General features: G+C 29.9%; 1 protein-coding gene across 1 annotated transcript in view; it reads right to left on the bottom strand.

The window, feature by feature from the left end:
* Window positions 1–20291, bottom strand: part of LOC148270881 (uncharacterized) — a 121957-nt gene extending 101666 nt beyond the window's left edge. Inside the window, exons 1-2 of the mRNA XM_088242099.1 lie at window positions 20074–20291; window positions 5005–5222 (exon numbers count right to left, since the gene is read on the bottom strand). Of these exons, the coding sequence (XP_088098225.1) occupies window positions 5005–5222; window positions 20074–20161 (306 nt within the window). The 5' untranslated portion in view covers window positions 20162–20291. The remainder of the gene's footprint in view (window positions 1–5004; window positions 5223–20073) is intronic.
* Window positions 20292–20913: the final 622 nt, after the last annotated feature.

Here is a 20913-nt window from a genome sequence, read left to right as displayed (position 1 = left end):
ATTTTTGCATAAAAATGTCTGTCTTAAAACAGGTTGTTTCTAGTTAGAAAAACCTTAAATAACTTAATATATACTTTTTATAAAATAACGCGAAAAAATTAAAAACATGTTTTTAAATGAGCACGTAACATCTTTATTTATTTAAATATTATATAAAAGAATGAAATTGGAACAAAACTTAAATGCTTGTTTTTTTTAAAACAGGGATTTGAGAGTTTATGCTTTTTGCCAATATACCCACGATTTTAAGATGTAAGAGACGCACAAAAGTTAAGAAAATGATTAAACTTCTAGAAATTATGACAATTGATCAAAGAATCTAATTTAATGTTGTCAATGTAATTAATAAAATTATTTAAGGAAAAGTTCTAAGATATTTTCAGAACAAACTAATAAATAATGAGTTCTTTCATAACTATGCAACAAGAGAATCTAAAAATATAAGATTGGAAAAGAAATCAAAAGCAATGTCCGAGAACTGCATTATGTACAAGGGAATACGGTTATTTGAGGAAATGCCAGAAAGCATAAAAAAATGGCACTATGGCAGCATCATATGCATGGCATATGATGTTTATGACCTTAGTCCCCTTCGTAGATTCACTTTTTTTTTTTTCTCAAAAGCAAAATTTTTATTTATATATATTTATTCTGCTTGTGTGAGAAAAGGTTTTTGGCGGATACATTGTTGTGCTATATTTAGTTATAAAGGTGTTAAACTTGCTTTGTTTCTGTGTTGTTTTCAATTTGTGTTATTTTCTTAATGTTAATATTATTAAGGTCCCGAATTGAGTTATTGTAACTCCTGGGAATGTAATTCAACGTATTATACTTGAAAAATACTTTGTGTTATTTGATTTATAAATAAAAAAAAATAAAAAAAATTGTAAGTATCAATAAAATTTAATTTTAAAGAGAATATATGAAAAAGTACTAGGTTATATTTAAGTGTACATTTGGAACAGTTTGAGTGTATTAAATTATCATAGTAAGTGTACAATGGTGATAAATGTAGAATAAGTTCATATTAATAATGTGAAATGAAAATATTGTGTAGTAAATGTATATTATTATTATTATTATTTATTTCATTTAGTTCTATGATTAAAATAGTCTTATATATATTAACAACACAATATTTACATCTATACTTATTCTAACATTATTTATCACTATTAAACACTATTTAGATCTCCTTCATTACTTAAATATAAAATACTGGAGCAATAATCAATGTGGGGAACGATAGTACTTTTAAATATCAGCAGAGAGGTTTTAATGTCTAATTTATTCCTTATCCTTCCTAACACCTTCTTTGCGATTTTCTTACTCGTAGAGTCTGCATTTTTTGAAAAAGATAATTTAGAGTCAATCCAAACTCCTCGATATTTTATGCTTTCAACATTCTCAAGAACCTCTCCATCTTATTTAACACTGTGATCATATAAAAATCTATGTTTATTATAGAACTAAATCAAATAAAATAAAAAAAATGTAAGTGGGCACAAATGTTATGCCAAGTGCGCCCATTTATATTTGAAATATATGAGGGCTCGTTATAGTGGGTACCCATCCCTTTGAGTTTGAAACTTTTACCCAGAAAAGATACTTCACAATATCTAGTTCAGATATCCTTGGGTATAGACCCATTATATAGATAATAACTACGAAATAGTGATAAAGACTTACAGGATTTGTTGAGGTACGAATTGGTGCCTTTCCCGATAGCACGTTTAAATGAAAATGGAATTAGAAAAACTGAGAAATCTGCCTTGTGCGAAGTTTTTCTTGTCCAGACATCATTGAATCTCAAGGTAACAGTTAATGTGGTTGATGGTGGCGTTCTTCAGCATCGTATAAAGTGAAATGTTGGCTCTACTTTTTCCTCAATATGTAACCAGTATGTATCTTACGTCAAAAACTACTAATAATTGCACTGTTGTTTTTTTTATGGCTATAAAGACACCACCAATAAACAGCACTAAACGAGCTGAACGAATGCGATGTAAAAACACTAAAACATAAGTCAATTTTAATTTTGACGAAATTATCGGGCTGATAACAAGAATAATATAAAAGTATACTCCTACGCTGTGTCAGAAAATGGCAACCGTAGGTGGCGATGCGTGAGCTGGTTCTCAGCAGTATGTATATTAAATTTTGTAAATGTCACAGCGCAAATGGATGCAAGGAAATGGACTGAATGGACTGACCTTTTTTGTTGATTATCTTATTTTCTCCGAGCTTAGCTGAGCCGAACATGCACTTCGATCGCGATCAAATCGAACACTGACCCCAGGTGGCAAAATAATCAACTCAATAGTTATTAGAACTATAAAGGTGCAAAAGGGACAGGATTCAAGTGGGCGAGAGAAAAGGAGACAGGTATAGGAATTTATTTACGCTGTGACACATTTTCAATCGGCCTAACCGGTAGGCATTAAAACAGAAATACCTGATTGAGATGCCGACACCAGTATTGTGCAATGTGGTATTGAAAAAATCATTAAACAACATTAACACTGCAGTTATAGGAGAATATATTAATTTGCTCATCTTGCTGATTGCTTAAGCTCCACAACAAAAAAAGGTCTAACCAAGGAAAGAAAAAATTGACTGTTGAAATAAACTTAACCTTGGAGTTTCAAAGTTACATAAACTTAAAAATATTTCCAAAAAAAATATTTTTTATACGTGCTTTTAGTGGGTGCGACACCACGTCATCTTTTTTTAGAAAAAAAAAAACGTCTAGAGCCATTGCCGATGCATTTTAAAAGCAACCTCCTCCCCACCCTTACCGGTCCAACCATTTTTAGTTTAGTATGTTATGCAGTCCACAAACAAACAATCATGCTAAGTGTCGAAGCTTTTTACCTAAGAAAAGTCTAATTTGCCTGGACTAAATATAATTTATACATATTATACTGTCTGTACTCTTTTATTTTAGAAAAACAAAAAAAATCTATTTGATAATATCTTATTTGAATATAAATTATTTATTTGATTAAAATTATTGACTGACAATTCTTGATGGAACTCCATTGTTATGATGTTATAACTTATTTAAACATAAAAGTCATGAATTGAAAAATACTTGGCATACTTCCACTTATTTGTTTGACCAATTAGCGCTGTTACCCTAATGGGCGGGCATCTTTGGACTGGTGAATATTATACAGTGTAAGGATAATTTATATAAAACTAAATATTATCTTACGTGTACGTTAGAGTAGGCCGATGATGTATGAGGTTTTTTATTTTTTTAGACATCAAAGTGAAAGGGGTCTAAGAAATTGCATTTTGGATCACATTGAACGTAAAAATTATTTAAAAAAATGTTCCATACTAATTTTGGCCCTCAACCGAGGTTTGAAGTTTATCACGGTCTGAACATTTTGTTAATAATCTATATTGATAAAATTGTTTTGTGTTTGTTTTGTGTAAAGAAATAACATTGCAAATTCGAACGCGCTTTAAACCTACCGAAATTGAAAAAGTTTACACTCCGCGAAACTAATTCCGTCGAGCGCCTGGCTAATATTGACGAAAACAATGGCCTATTAAAACAATGCTACCCATTTATTACAAGAAAAAGTGCAACTTACGCCCTTAGATACTTATTTAATAAGATTTGATGCGCATTAAAACATTTAATTAGACTGATTTTCTGACTAAAATATGAAATGACAGCCGGTTTACTCCAAAAAATCGACTTTTTCGAAAACTTCAAGCTCTGGTTGAGGGCCAAAAGTAGTATCGAATATTTTTTTAAATATTTTTTGCATTCTGAGTAATCCAAAAGGCAACGTTTGAGATCCCTTTCATTTCGAAATTCGGAAAAAAAAATATATGCTCCCCAAGTGTACGTACAATTAAAAATAAGTTGAAAGAGATACAATACACAATATTTCAATGGAACAGATAGGGACAAATTATCGAAACATGTATTAGCGGTGTATTGTAAGAGAGGATTCTATTCTATGAAAATTTTTATTGTTTTATTACAATGTACAGGGGGGTTTTTGAATTAAATTTGCTCATTTATTAAAATTATATCGCCATTATTTTTTATCCTGTTTATTTATAAAATCTTAAATCTATCTAACTTTTGACCTATTTAAGTATTTTTAAATTAATAACCTATATGTTAATATATACACACACCTATACAAATATATACTTATCATATTTGTTAACTCTTGTGTGTCTGTGATGTCACACTAGTCGACATAGGAAACAAGACTTGATATATCTCTCTTATTTTTTAAAATGATGAATTTGTATTTTTTGTAATCTTCAAATGGACATTTTCACACCGGATTTGGAGAGTGAATTTTTTACAACTATGCAGGATGTTAATACAAAAAATATTTATCCTCGCTACGCGAAAAAAGAGTGTCCGCTAATTCAGCAACACATATGTATAAGAAAGAGCACGAAGATAGAACTCATCACAAGGAAGACAGAAACGCTGTTCTATGGCAGGTTTTAGTGTGAAAGAGACAAAAACAAAACTAAGTAAAGTGTAAAATAGATTCAGATTTCAGCCGATTGATAACAGTGATGGGAAACGCACGCGCGTAATCTGAGCGGCGTATTTATGATTATTAATTTATTTTACTATAACAGGGCTATATTTTATGTTTATTGGCACAAATAATGGAAAAGGGATTATTAAAAAGTTTGTCTCCATGTTTTTTTTTTCAATTTTTGAACTTTAAATTATTCCGTCTTTTACTAGTGGTAACACGATGTTACATCACCGCGCGCAAAGGGATTATTTATCACAGTCTTTTAAGAGTTAAACATACAAATTAACATATTACAAAAGACATGAAGAAAATTTCACAAAAGGGAACAAAGAAGTCTAGGAATCCACAGGGCTTATGACCTGTCGTCGGCATTCCAATGTGCCAGTGGAAGAGGCTTTTTAAATAGTCTGGACCTTTACATTTTGCTGTTGTTGGATTATTGACATAATTAAATAATCAAATTGATAATTACCACTCCGTCTCCAGCATTATGGACGATGCAAGGAAGATGCGCGGTGGATCCTGTCTGCGAAGTCACAACGCTGCTGTTGTCAGTACCGAAGTACATATGGGAGAAATCAACTCCTGAACCGTCTCCATCTATTCTGTTTATCGAGGTATCCAAGTCTACTAGAGCGCTGGCCTGGAGCGGTAACATTACTCCGATTCCTGGGCTTGTGGTCATGGCAACTGTGAACAAAGAGATACCATTAAATAAATTATAAAAAAAAACAATTTTTCCTCTTTTTAATTGTTTTAAGATGCTAAACTTTTAGAAATAAGACAAATACCTATATAATCTTTTCAATGTTTAAAATATACAATAATGAATTCAAATTTATTTACTAGTAATATAAATTGATCAAGTCTAAGAAGGAATCGTGTGCCTTGTAAAATGAGGCTAACACAGAGACATGCATATTTTATAGGCCCAAAAATTGTTAACTCTTTCTTTACTGATAATATTCCGTTAATCCCAAACTTTAAAAATTTTCCGTCTTTTAAAAAACTCGCTCTATCCTGGATTCAAACTGAAGATATTTACTCTTTTTTCCTATGATATATTTTGTTGTCCTCAAATAAAAAGGAATATTTATATGTTTTTTTTTCTTTTTGAATTATTAAAAAATAAAAAAAGTATCTATTTATCTCTTACAAAATAAAACAAATATTATTCATATTTAAAGTATAAACTTTGTTACAGTATTTTGAGTTTGTGTAAATGTTTGTAGATTCAAGACTGAATTTCACCCCCTGGGGAGACATTAATAAAATACAATTTACAAAAAACTAAATACAAAATAGAATCTTTAATCTGGTAGTTTTGGCACCTTAGTTCAGAAATTGTAGATTGAAAGCAAATAATATGTATTTCAGTAGATCGAAGAATAGAAAAAAGTGAAATCATAACTATGTGGGTATAAATTGATTAAGATGTTAAATTTGCCGAAATGATAAAAAAAACTTTAAAAACTGTTACTATTTAAACTTTTTTGAAAACCTCCAGATCTACATATTTTTTATTTATTTATTAATATACACGGCACGCAGTGTCTTTAACCTTACAAAGATAAATATTATATTTAAAAAAATAAACACTTTAATATAATGTTAAAATTATAAAAATCAAATTGAAAAGTATAATGTTACATAAATACTATAACACAGCAGTTTTGTATAAATAACATATTAAGATATAAATAAAAAAATAAAACAATATGTGCATTTTATATATGTAAAATTTTAAAAGGGAAATAATCTTGATATTTTTTTCTTTAAGAGGTACAAAATATAGGTTTATTTAATACAATACAATTCTTTTGTCTAAAAAAAACAATAAAAAATATTAAAAAAAAATAGTAATAATAATAACAATTAAAGTCTTTAAAAAATAAGTATAACCGTAAATATGGTACACAATAGTACCCATACAAAAGTAAACATAGAAAGCACTATAATCTAAAAAATGAAAATTACCGTTCACCATTTTTGAAATGATTAAACAGAGTTGATTAATATAAACAATACTTCATGCGAAAAATATCAGCAACGTCGGAATAGTTATTGCCGAGTACGTGGAGTCGATTCAAAATAGCATTATACTAGTATTCTGTTCGCGAATTGTTACAACTAAACGGAGGTATTTGACGAGTCCTTCGTCCAGGTATTTTGAAGTGAATGAGTGCTTAAAGGTTTGGGCAGTTCCGTGTAAAGTTTATTATCTTAAGTAAATTCAGTAAGTCTATAATTTTTCTTCTCTCAGAAAGTTTCAACAAGTTCAAAGTATTTAATAAAATGTCAAAGTTAATAAATTCATACCTAATTCAAAATTTAAGAGTATATTGGTTAGAACTATAATACGGGGTCTATATAGTTGACATGGATAGTAGCGAAGAGGTTTCATTCGATAACCATAGAAAGAGAAAGACATGACTATAATATGTGTTAAGATTGATTTGTCTATTCGTAGTAGCACGAAGGGAAATCAACAACTTTTTAACGTAGAAACCATTAAAATTCCTTCTCGGTAACATTCAAATCAAGACTTTTTCTGCCATGAAAATCTTTATCGGGAAGATTTTTGACCGAATACCAAATTGCAAAAAATAAACTTTTTAAGGGCACTTAAAATTTCTTTTCTTTGATTTTTACGTATTTGGTTTACGGAACGTAAAAATAACTTTTTTCACTTACCTATAACAAGATAAGCGAGTTATCAAAGCAAAACTTGATCATCAAAAAGCGATTGTCAAAATCGTAAAAGTTTTATGAGCTTCTAGACTCATCTTCGATACGAGTTTATGATACTTTATTTCGTTTGTTCAAAATCAATTTTTAAATAAGGCATTGTTCGCACACCAGACTAGATACAACACAGAACGAATTTTGCACAAAAATAAACATTTAAAAAAGGAACAAAACCATGGTAAAGGAAAATTGAATAAATTTAAAAACAAGCAGTGGTCAGAGGTTCAAAATCCAAAATCGACTTTACCATAATTTATTACCTATTTTCTTAAGTATTTATTTCATCATCATCGTCATTTCTATATCTGCACCTTATTTTTAAAACTTTAATTTAATAAATTTACGGTCAATGTCCATTTAGAATATATTATGTAACAAAAAACTAGAAACAAAATAATGAAATAAAAAAATCAATTGAAATAAAAATGTTTATTTTTGGTTGTTTACACACAAAGTTAGCAACAAGTTATTTGATGATTTTTTAATTTTTTTTTAAAGTAGGTAAACATGAACAGAAAATTTAAAAGGAATAAAGAAACTCACTTCACTACGAAACCAGTTTGTCAGTAGGTTTCTTATTTTTCCTTTACAAAGAAAAAAATTGAAGAAATTATATCAATTTAAAAAGTAATATTAAGATTATTAAGAACTAAAAGCATTCGTATTTTTCACACAAAATACATAAACAAAAAAATATACAGTTGACTGTTAACATAAAATAATAATCATTGAATAATTTTTTTCTAATTGTTAACATATTCTTTTAAATCATGCTTAGGGATCTTATCGACAATTTTTGGAATTGTATAATAAAGTGTTCTTTGGTCACATTTAGTTAAAAACCTCGGTACTGACAAGCCTTCGCATTGTGTTGGCCTTGTATTGTGTACATGTATATATCTTTTTTGGTAGGTACTATCAAACCGATACTTACAAAAAAACAAAATATAAAAAATAATCGTTTTGCTTTGAAACCGGTCGGAAAAAAAAATACGTGGTTAAATTTTTATTTTATTTATTTTATTATTATTATTTATTTTTTAAAAGAAATATTTGCGTTCTTATGATAAACCCAAATATTTAATTTTGAGGGCCATTTTCAACGAGTTGTAAAAAACTCACAATTAGAAAATGGGAATCAAGTTGGGGTAGAGCGGGACCACGACCCGATTCAACCGATTTTATATCGAACAACCACAAAGTTTGTGCTTTAAATATAAGTTTTATACAAGTTATTGAAATTACAAGCGAAATAATTGAGATCCCGCTTTCAGTTAAGGCTGTAGTCTGGTAAAACGAACGCAAAATTAGGAAATCTTACGATTTTGCCATTTTAAAAATAATGTATTTTTTTTATCACCCAATAATAAAAAAATATAAACTAGATAATAACTATATTTTTAAAGGGTATTTCTGTTAAAAAATATACTTAAAAGTTTTGTGTAACTAAAATATTATAATTATTTTTAGACCGGTAGATTACGCCATTTAAATTAAGAATAAACTTGGGTATCTGAGATCTCAATAAAGTACAATAGGTATAGAACTAAATTTTGTTGAATTAATTTGAAGAAAATAAATTGAACATGATAGTGGCCGATGCCAAATTTAAATCTTTTAATTTTGAAAAGAAATACAAGCATTTTAAATCACATACATTTTTGTGACATTTTACGCTCCTGTATACCTGCGTAAAAAAAAACAACGCTTATCAGTTCATGGTTAACCTCATCGTTCTAATACTCAACGCACTCTTTTAATGCCCATCTACAATTCCTCTTTCTTCTCTAACTCATATAGTGTCCATGCGGCTCGAATGTGGAATTATCTCCCATCCACCATTAAAGATGTTACGACATTATCTCTGTTTAAATCACGTCTGAAGAAACATCTTCTTTCTCTTCCTTAATCTATTCTCCTCTCTCTTTTCCTCTTTCTTCCCTTTTCCCATTAAGTAATAGTTTTGATTTAAGGTCATTTATAAACAAATACGTTTATTTCTATTTTTATATATCTTTAGCTCTTTAATCTTTATTTTCTGTTAGATATGTTCTCTAACTTAAATTATAAAAATAAAACTTTCATTTTCTTGGTTGGTTGGAAGAAATTGAACAAAAATAACATTTTGTACAAAAAGTTAAATAAATAAAAAATAAACACTTTAAACAGGATAAAGGAACTATTTAAATATTAAGATAGCGACATTTCAATCTTGACTTAAATGTAAATAAAGAAGGGGCGTCTCTAACATTATATGATTTATATATGGTATCTATACATATATGTGTTTTATTTTATTTACATTTAATTTCTAATATCTAAAACAGATTCTAACATACAACATAATTAATAACAACGTTTTTACTTCTCTAATAAAGGGAAAACTCGTGTTTAGAGAAGGAGTTTGTTTTACATTTATTTATTTTGATAGTATCTATATATGTGTTTATTTTATTTACGTTTCATTTTAACTTTCTTAAATAGGTTTTTTTAAATATGATAAAAAAGTCTAAAAAATACACAATTTTCTACTTTATGACGATCTGGATAGGGACTCTCATTTGTTTTTTTTAATTTTGATTTTAATGTTTTAAAGTTACGACAGAAGAAAAACCGAACTAAGTTTATAATCGAAAGCAACATTTTTTTTAGTTCTATGGTAAGAAATCATTTGATATTCAGTAAAATGTATTTCAAAATTATTGATCTTGAGAAAAAAACACAGTCACTTGTATTTCATTAGAGTCATTAACGTTTTAAGTTATCTTTAAAATCTTAATCTCCGGTCGATTTTATTTTTCCGTTTTTCTTCAGAATCATATTACTATCCATGGACTGGCATATGCAGCCTAAGAGAAAACACGATTTCTTAAATTTATAAAAGTGCCTTTAGTGATAATGATAAACGTAAAGAAATTTTTCATTCAACGAAAATAGTCTCCTTATTTGACAGTTCCTTGAATTACGCAGTATATAGGCATAATATTAAGTAAATAGTTACATTTCATATATTTGTGTATATTATGTATATATATGGCGCTGTTTCATATGAATTTGTATATTTAATACATTCATCCATGGCACTGTCTCATATGAATTTCTATATTATCTCGCTAATCCATATTTGAACAAGGATTACATGAATTTGTTAACGTTTTAGCTGCTTCAACCCTTTAAGACCTGAGTAAATTTATGGATGCATAAAAAAAATATTTTAAAGTCTGTTTACTCGTAAAATAAATGTGTTCTTTGAAAATTCCTAGTATTTCTTTGTGAAAAAACTTTTATACTTCAACAATTATGAAACATTAAAATATAATGAATAATGAGTCTTAAACTTGTCACGAATTTTTTTATTTATTTAATGCACAAAATACACAATTTTACATAGACACAATTTTATGTTTTTTATGTCCCGACTTGTTAGAAAATTGCGTGTTAAGTCGGGACTCTTCGATATTTAAATAAAAAATATTTATTTACATATTAAAACAATATACAGGTAATTAAAACAATGTGCAAAATAATCAAAACAATAAACAAAATAATGATATAAAAATAATAAAAATTTATAATACATGTCGAAAATGGAATCAAAAGTTATACAATAATACGTATGACAGTGATGACATACACATATACAATATACGTATATGGATAATAATGAAAACAGCAGCGATGTTATGCATTTATTCCCGAAGGAATCTCATACAGTGGTCTCTGTATGAGATTGCTTCGGGCAAATTTCAGGCAAATTGCAACAGAGCAGAGAAGGGATCATGAAAGTCTCGGCATTTACAGGGCGTATCACCTGTCATTGTCTAGTTTACGTAGCCACTTTAGCATTGTGTAATATTCACTATTCTGCCATTGTTTAATTATACGCAGTTACTCAATTGTTCCATCTGTTTTTTTTTATGAAGAGAATATTACACGGTGTTATGAAATGGCTACTTCAATCAATCAATTACAGCTTATAAGCCTTATAAAAGATGAGACTCTCAGATTTCTCTCTTAAAAATGTTTTTTCTCTATGTTGTTATAATATACAATATTAAAATCTCCAAGGGGGATAAAATTAAGTTATGTTAATAAACATTTTGACATAATGAAAATGTTGATGAGTCTCAAACTGATAACAAATAGGCAAAGTTCTTAAAACAAACGTCAATATTTCACAGTATAATTGAACGTAGTTATGCAGAAAGCAGCCAGTCCACAATTTTGAAAAAATGAGATATTAATGTTATTGAGTGCAGTAAGGTCAATTCTTTGTTCTGCTAAAAACAGTCAGACCGCTTTCATACAAAAAACTGTATTAATCTTCTGAAAATGGTGTTGATTACAAAAACGACATTTTTCAATTTGCTAAAAACACCCACAGCATTTGAAAAACCTAACGGATCTTTAAAAATAATTGAAACTGGTCAAATACATAATAAGATTCTTGTTTGTCATATAAAAAAAAGTAATGTTTTCATTGTTAATCATTTAAAGTCAAAAACATTGAAACTGTTGTGTAGACTTGATTATTCAGTCTTTTCACAAAAGCGTTATTATCTCAGTTTCACTTTTCTATGGCTGGCTGCTTTCTGCATAACTACGTTCAATTTAATTAAAAAAAAATTTTTTACATTCTAAATGATAAAAATTCAAAAATGTGACCCCACTTGTGCCAAAAACACTAAACAATATACTTTTTGAAATATTTTTTAATGAGAGAATATACAAAGAAGACTGCAGAGAGAAAAAACAAAATTTTTACACAGTTTTGAACTCTACGTATTTATGTTTGTATTTAATTTATGTAAACCTTTATTATTTATATTATAAAAAGCACGTTAAAAAAAACAATAACATAAAATAAACTGTTAAATAAATTCCTTGAAATCGATAAATCGAACGTGATAGTTTTTGAAAGAAGTGAAAGTATGACTAAATATGAAATCACTGTGAATGGGTTTTACTAAAACAAGAAGAGGAATTTGTGTATCTGGGAAGTATGTTTTCTAGGAATGGTATGACTGAGAAAGATATTGAAAGGAGGATGAGTGCCGGGAACAGATTGAACGGTGCACTTAAATCAACCTTGGCAAATAAATATTGGTCGCAAGAGGCAAAATTAGCAGTTCACAATGGAGTCCTGGTCCCAACCCTAATGTAAGGGAGCGAAGTATAGACTTGGAAAAACAGGGATGAAAATAGTCTAAATGCTGTCAAAATGCGATGTCTTAGGCAAATGTGTGGTAAAACTATGTACGATAGATGTGCAAATGTAGAGATCCGTACATTATGTAAGGCTGAGACAAGCATTAACAACAAAATCAAGAAAGGAGCTCTGCGCTGGTTTGGACATGTAGAGCGAATGGGCAGCGAAAGAACGGCTGTGAATATTTACAATGCGAATGTTGATGAATGCAGAAATATCCAACCAATACTTGAAGATGGACATGTCAAAAGTCGGAATAATTGGCGCGCGTGCATGACAAGATGTATGAATGTAGAGGAAGCGAGATCTGTACGCAAAGATAGAGTGTTGTGGCGTTCTATCCTCTCTTTTTACCCCTACGGGGAAACGGCATGATGGTTTGTTATTGTTGTTGTTTGAAATAAGGTGTCATTTTTTCCAAAAGTCAAAGAGTTCCCTTATGAACCAAGCTGTACAGCTGTATTCAAGATTGAAGATGTACTTTTAAACGAGGGCTGCCTTTTAGGTTTTTACCAAAAATGATATGACTAAAGATCGGGTTGTGGTCCCGTGGCTAGTATCTTGGACTCACGGCTCAAAGATCCGTGGTTTGGATCCCACTCAACCCTATCTTGATCCCATTTTCTAATGGTGAGTTATTTTCAACTTTTTGAAAATGGCCCTCAAAATGAATTATTTATGTAAATCATAAGAACGCAAATATTTCGTTTTCTTAAAAAAAGAAAATTAAAAAAATTAAAAAAGCTATTTGATTTAAAGGATTAGGTGTTTTCAAATAAGTTTATTTTACCTTATTTTAGTTAAATACATTTTTGATTTGGCTGAAGTATAATTTATGAGAACAACGGAAATTTTCTTTAAAACAAACGATCGAGCCAGAAAACCAGCTGTCAAGTTTAAAAAAAAAAATTGTAATGCGAATTACTAAAAAAAGAGAAAAATAAACTGTGTCGTTCTTCAATTTCAAGTTGATCATTGGGTTTTTACAAAAGTTGTTGTAACCAGGCAGTAGTGTACCCTGGCAGAGCCATAAATAATATTGGCACTGCCTCATGTTAAAAATTAAATAAGTTTCTTCTAAACCGTCTCGGCCATCCTCGGTATCCCATGTGTACATAGGGATACCAGTCATTCATAAAAACTCTCGTATTTTTAAATTTTTGTAGATATAGAAATAAATAAAATATATATTTTGTGAAAATTTCAATGAACACCCGGGATGAAAAGGGTAAGTAGCTTAAATACTTCACTTAATCTTCTAAATACACGTGCCTTTTGATGTTAAGACTTCTTGTACTCATTAAATGAACATTACAAATAAATGCTGTATGTTTATTAAATGAAAGAAAATAGATAAATAATATCAAATTATATTTAAGCAAAATTCTTATAAATGTATTGAACAAAAATGTTAATTTTTAATGTAACGTAGATCAGACGTAGTACGCTTTATGTAACATATTTATTTAATTGTGTAAATAAACTTATATTTCTTGAACAAAGGTAGTATTTCGCAAAAAGTGAAAGAGTTTTTTAATGAATCAAGCTTTACAGCTGTGTTCAATAGTAAAGATGTGCTACAATACGAGAGCTGCCATTTAAGTTTTAAAATGTAAAAAAAATAAATTGCCAAAATATTACAACAGAGATGAAGAACATTTAAGAGAAGGTAATATAGAGCCTAGGCATCTACAGAGTTTGTGACCTGTCATTGGCTAGTTTGAGTGGTCACTTTACACACTGTTTAACTTTCTCCATTCAGATAAAATGAAGAGTTGAATCCGGTCCTTGTCTTTAAAATTGTTGACAAACTTAAAGTATTGTTTTTAAATTATTGCTTTCAAACTATTTAACTTTAAGTATTATATAATGTGTTCAAACCGGAAAGAGTTTTCTATATCTCCAACAGACGGATTTGGATAGACTCGATGGCTTCTTGAGGTGATGAAAATTTCTGACCACGTATTTTTTGTTTTATATTCGGGAAAGCAAAAAAATCGTTTGATGATAAATCAAGTGGTAGGGGCATTGAGACATTAGTTGTATTTTTTCTTTCAAATACTTAATTATAAGAGGTAGGGTTGGGCGGGGACAAAAATGGCGTGGGTAAGAAGTGCCACCTGGTTTATTTCGGCCTTTGTTTACTTTCTAAGCGCATGCATTTTTCTCAGGGACACCTCGAGATACGCAAGATGACGATGACGATGACGATGACGGTGACGGTGACGGTGACGGTGACGATGACGATGACGATGACGGTGACGGTGACGGTGACGGTGACGGTGACGGTGACGGTGACGGTGACGATGACGATGACGATGACGATGACGATGACGATGACGATGACGATGACGATGACGATGACGATGACGATGACGATGACGATGACGATGACGATGACGATGACGATGACGATGACGATGACGATGACGGTGACGGTGACGGTGACGGTGACGGTGGCGATGGCGATGGCGATGGCGATGGCGATGGCGATGGCGATGGCGATGGCGATGGCGATGGCGATGACGATGACGATGACGATGACGATGACGATGACGATGACGATGACGATGACGATGACGATGACGATGACGATGACGATGACGATGACGATGACGATGACGATGACGATGACGATGACGATGACGATGACGATGACGATGACGATGACGATGACGATGACGATGACGATGACGATGACGATGACGATGACGATGACGATGACGATGGTGTTCCGACAGAGCCTGATCAGGTTGAACGAAATGTTTTGGATTCAAGATTTTATGATTGTGCAATTTCTAATGATAACTTTTGAGCCAAATGAGATAATTTCAATCTATTAAGAAGTTTCAATTTAAATATTGATCATTTCGATAATAAAAGACGTATCTGAGACTAATGATGAAAACAAAATGAACCTCTGATTTTAATTTTAACTTAAAAATCGCATTTTGATGAAGATTGTGGACTTCGGTGATTTTTTCACTTATGAACTAGCATTTTGCAATAATTTCTGAATATTTAACTTCATAACGGCAAAACGTGGACTCCCGTATTTTACCCTTTAAGAAACAGAAATGATCTTGATCTTAAAAAATTTTGTCTTTGATTTTTCGTTTTTTTTCCATTAATATTCAATTAAGTAAATAGTGATGCGAGTGACATAAAGTTATATAAAATTCGGATTGCGGTCCCGTGGCTAGGGTTGCGGACTCACGGATCAGAGGTCCGAGGTTCGATCCCCACTCTACCCCAACTTGATTTCCATTTTTTTATAGTGAGTTTCTTAAAACTCGTTGAAAATGGCCCCAAAATCGAAATATTTCGCAAATATTACCTTTTTCTAAAAAAAAACAAAAAAAGGAGAAAGTCTTAATGATGAGATTTTAGGCTCGAAACCGGGCGACATTTGTTTATACACAAAGTTATAAACAAATAAGTGAACAAGATTTACCCAATTTAAAGTTTATGTGGTAGTTGTGGCAATTTACCCCATAAATCATGTGACTGTATCGGTTTACCCATTTTCAAATTAAGATACACGATAATAATAAAAGCAATAATAGACATAAAACCATTTCGATAAGGGCGTGTTTAAGGTCGTACGCCGTACACAAAGGGGTGTTCGGTATTCAAATATAATTTCAATCATTTTCGAACCTACACTTAGGGAGCTTTGTGGGTCGGTCTTTCATAAATTGTGTAGCGAAATGCTAAACATGTTCATGGCAAAGTCATTCTGAAGACTGGATATGACGTGTTTAAAATACACGGTAATAAAATTTTAAACAATGAAATATTAAAAGCGTTTGACGTCAAATATTTATTTAATATATCTACTAGTTTTAAAATTCTTCTTCCTTCAAGACATTGATGACATCATAAATTTTGTTTATCCGATAAAAACAGCTTTGTTTTATTTTTTAATTTGAATTGTTGGTTAATTAAGATCTAAACAATATCTAATAAAGCATCCATATCTTTTAACAAAAAACACAATTTTTGGGCAGAGAACTTATTAAATTATTTAAATTCTAAATTTTAAAATGTGGGGTGGGGTGTACGGACAACAAAAACATATATTTATAGGACCAAAAGTCACATTTTCACGAGACCAAAATAATAAATAATATAAAATACAAAAATAAATTGGTGTATTAATATGAAAAATTAAGTCTAGATCACAAAGTTTAACTTACTCTACAGTTACACTGAGAGAGAAATTTGCTTAACAGAGTTTCCCCTCATAACGAGCAGGTGAAATCCTTAAATTTTTAACGAGATCATTAAAAATCTGAAAAGACAAATATTCACATTTTAGATAGCAAAATCTGAAGCTCTAAAAGATAATGTGTATGAAAAAGATATCTGAAAGATTTGCGAATATCTTTATAAGGTGAGCGAAACGAAATTAAAAATTAATTATCTTTAAAAAAAAGTCTCTACAATGTTTTGAGTCAGTCAAAATTATTGAAGACAAAAGGTAGAGAACATTCATTTAAGAGAAGAAAACATGTAAATCTAGGCATTTACAGAGCTCATGACCTATCATTGGCTGGTTTAAGTGACCGTTTTGCACACTGTGTAAAATTTTCCCAATGTTTATTTATTTATTCAACTATTTGTACATAATGTTATTTGTACATTGGCGGGCTTATTGCCAAATACAAATAATCATAGGAAAGAATGCCATATCAATATTTCATTGAGGGCAGATCTCGTTTACCCTACATTCACACATTTTTTCATGCACGACCGCCGATTATTCCGACTTTTAACATGTACATTAGGGTGGACCAATATTTTTTTTCCGAATTTTGAAATAAAAAAGTTTCCTTTAGGATTACTCAGTATGCAGAAAATATTAAAAAAAATATTTGTTTGTACTTTTGGCCCTCAACCAGAGCTTGAAGTTTTTGAAAAAGTCATTTTTAGCGGTAAATCAGCTATTATTTCTTAATTAAATAAAAAAATCAGTCCAATTAAATTTTATAATGCGCATTAAACCTTATTAAATAAGCATTTAAGGACGTGGGTTGCACTTTGTTTTGTAATATATAGGTAGCATCGTTTTAATGATCTTTTGTTTTTATTTATATTGGCCAAGCGCTTAACGGAATTCCCGCGGAGTGTAAACTTTTTGCATTTCAGTAGTTTTAAAACGTGTTCGAATTTGTAATGTAATTAAGTTATATCTTTACTATTATTTTTTTTTATCAATATAGATAATTAACTAAATATTCAGACAGTTTTAAACTTCTTAGGGCCAATAGTAGTAAATCATATTTTTTAAATAATTTTTACGTTAAATGCAATTTTTTAAACCCCTTTCTCTTCGATGTCTAAAAAAATAAAAACTTACATCATCGGCCCACTCTAATGTACATCTTCAAGTTTTTGTTGGATATGGTCATGTCATGAATTTCTCAGTCTTCTTCGTTTTATACACCCATCAACATTTACATCGTGAATATTTTTAACCGTCTTTTTGCTGTTCATTTGCCCTACATAATCAAACAAACGCAGAACTCTTTTCGTCATTTTTACCATAATGTTTATTAAACAATAGAAAATATACGGATCTTGACATTTGAGCACCAACCGTGGATATTTTAAACACACATTCACCTGAGACATCGTATTTTGACAACATTAATCGTCATCATCATTCCCTTTCCGCACCTAATGGTGCATACGGCACTGCATTAGTACACCAATCGTAGCGTATGTTAATCATTTTTGTAACATAAATGTAAGATGCTCAGTCTTATGTTTCAGATACCAGTCCAGGGACTATGTAATATTCTGGTGTAAAAACACCCTTTTAAGTTTTTTATTTTTTGTATTTTTTCATTAATAACAAATAAAAATACAATATTTCAACTAAATACAATTTTGAACATTAATCAAATACATATATTTACATTAACGTTTCCCATTACGTAAAAGAAATAAACAATTCTTGTGTACATAATGGGAAGTGACGTCTTACAATAGTTTATTTTATTTTAATTAATAATATTTTTAGAATAACATAAATAAATTACAAAAAAGATATAAAAGATATTTTCAAACAGTGTTACATAAAAATGATTATAGATGTAATTTTTCACTTCATTCTTAAATATACTGTATTCCTGACTGTACTTTTATTATTTTTGTTAATTTTATTTGATAAAAATATTCCTTTGTAAGTATCATAATGTTGTGCAGTAGTTGTTTTTAATTTAGGAATTCAGATATTACAATATTAAATAAATATTTCATATCAACAATGTCGGGAATCGAACCCGAGACCTCTTGCATGGTGGACGAACGTGCTGACCTTTACACCTCGAGGCCGTTGAAACAAGATTCAGCTGATTTGATTCATTTTATTTTGCATATTGCCTTAAGGCAATTTTTTCCTACCTACCCAACTTTTTAGTTTGAGAAAATAAGAAATATATGGATATAATCAAATTTAATATATATTAGTATAGAATATTATAATTCGTTTTATAATTTAAAATAACCATACAATGAAGAGAGGAGGAGAGTGGGAAAGAATGAAGAATCGTCCATGTTTTCAAAAAAACATAAACTTTGTCGAAGAATACAAAAATTTGCAAATTTGAAATTAAACTAGGATTTAGACAAATGTTTTTGATATTGTGGCAACTTTCAAGTAAAAATAAAAGAAATATATACGTGATTAAAGGAAAAAAAATATTCGGAAATCAAAATTCACAATACCCGAAAACCTTTGATAGCTAGATGACAAAGCAAAATTTAAAAGAGAGATCAATAAATGCTTGAAGCGAGTGGATGTTTTATGGGCGGAGTCCGTATTCAATTCAACCTTTAACACAGTCTGTGAAAAAACTCTCTTGAGTCAGTGTGGTAACCTGAAATTAGGAAATGACCAATAGACAATCAATGTCTCTTGTCTTCTCCATTGTTCCCTCGATTGAATGCAAACAGAATGAGGTGTCAAAAATGCTCACATTCGTCTACTTGCCATTCCGTTTTGAAGGCTTATAATGTGAAAGATTTTTTCATTGCAACTGGCGGGGATCGAACTCGCGACCTCTTGCATGGTAGGCAAACGCGCTGACCATTACACACGAGGTGACAAAAATATTAAACGTTTACAGTATATATTCTAAATTTACATTTAATTAACATATCACAACAGAGATGAAGAACTTTTTAGAGAAGGCAATATAGAAGTTCAGGCATCTACAGGGCTTATGACCTGACATTGGCTGGTTTAAGTGGCCACTTTACACACGGTGTAACATTTACCATTTTGTCCATATTTGAACATCTATATTCCTTCAATTATTTCATCTGTAGATGTTTGTGAAGTTAAAGAGCTGAAACCTTTATCTATGTGGGTGAGATTCATGTGATTGAGGCAACGCCTAAAATTTTTCATTTTTAATTTTTATACTTTTTCAAGGACCAGGTGAATTTATCAACAATTTATTCATTTACATCAGGAAAATTAATTAATGTTTTTTTCAATCGGTTGTTTTGTGATGTTTTCTTAAGATTAATTAATGAATTAAATAAAAAATATTTTAAAAAATTTGACGTTACCTTGTGTGGTATTGGAGTATGCACTAGAAAACCATGATAGTATAAACCCAATGTAAACACTTGTTAACCCCATGGCTGCTATGTTCATATCACTCACATTTTAATTCACTAAACTTTTCACTTTTTTAGGTCTTCGAAACAATCACTTTATACAGTATACTTATCAATTATATATTCACTGTTACTTCATTTTGATGATTTTGAAGTCAATATCTGAAACAAACACATTTTATTAGTAAAATAAACACATTATTCAATATATATTGAGTTTTTCTACTGACATATCTTGGTGGAACTGAATTTTAATTATAATAATAAAAAAACTAAAATAATCCAATATTATTAAATGTTTTAATAAAACACCCTAAGATGGAGAAACTAGCGTTTTTCAAATTTTTTTTTTTGACTGCTTTTTTAAGTTTTTATTAATTGGTTATTAAAAAAAACAACTGTCACACATTTAAAAAAAAGTTTCAAAAAAAGTTTTTCTTTTATATATTTTTTAATGTCAGCGGTTAAGAAAAATAACAAACATTGAAAACAATAAAAAAAAGGAAAAAGTATCTTATTTTATGTTTTTTATGTATTTTATGTTATAAATTATTGTAAAAAAGAAAATAACAAATTAGCGTAAATTATGTTTATAAAATTCTCCAAATAAATTTATTGAAAAATAAACCGGACGTAGAATTACTTAATGAACAGATAACACACATGCATTCTCCATTACTTTACCCATTGTAATATATTTTTACTAATGACTTTTTACCCTTTGTTTTTCAGAAATCATAATTGACAAATATCACACTCACGAAGGATGGGGCCCTAAAAATAAAATAC

This window comes from Micrasema longulum, unplaced genomic scaffold (genome assembly GCF_059751315.1).
Source record: "Micrasema longulum isolate JH-2025_06_02 unplaced genomic scaffold, ASM5975131v1 h1tg003299l, whole genome shotgun sequence".
NCBI classification, from domain to species: Eukaryota; Metazoa; Arthropoda; class Insecta; order Trichoptera; family Brachycentridae; genus Micrasema; species Micrasema longulum.
This window is presented reverse-complemented; position numbering and strand designations above follow the sequence as displayed.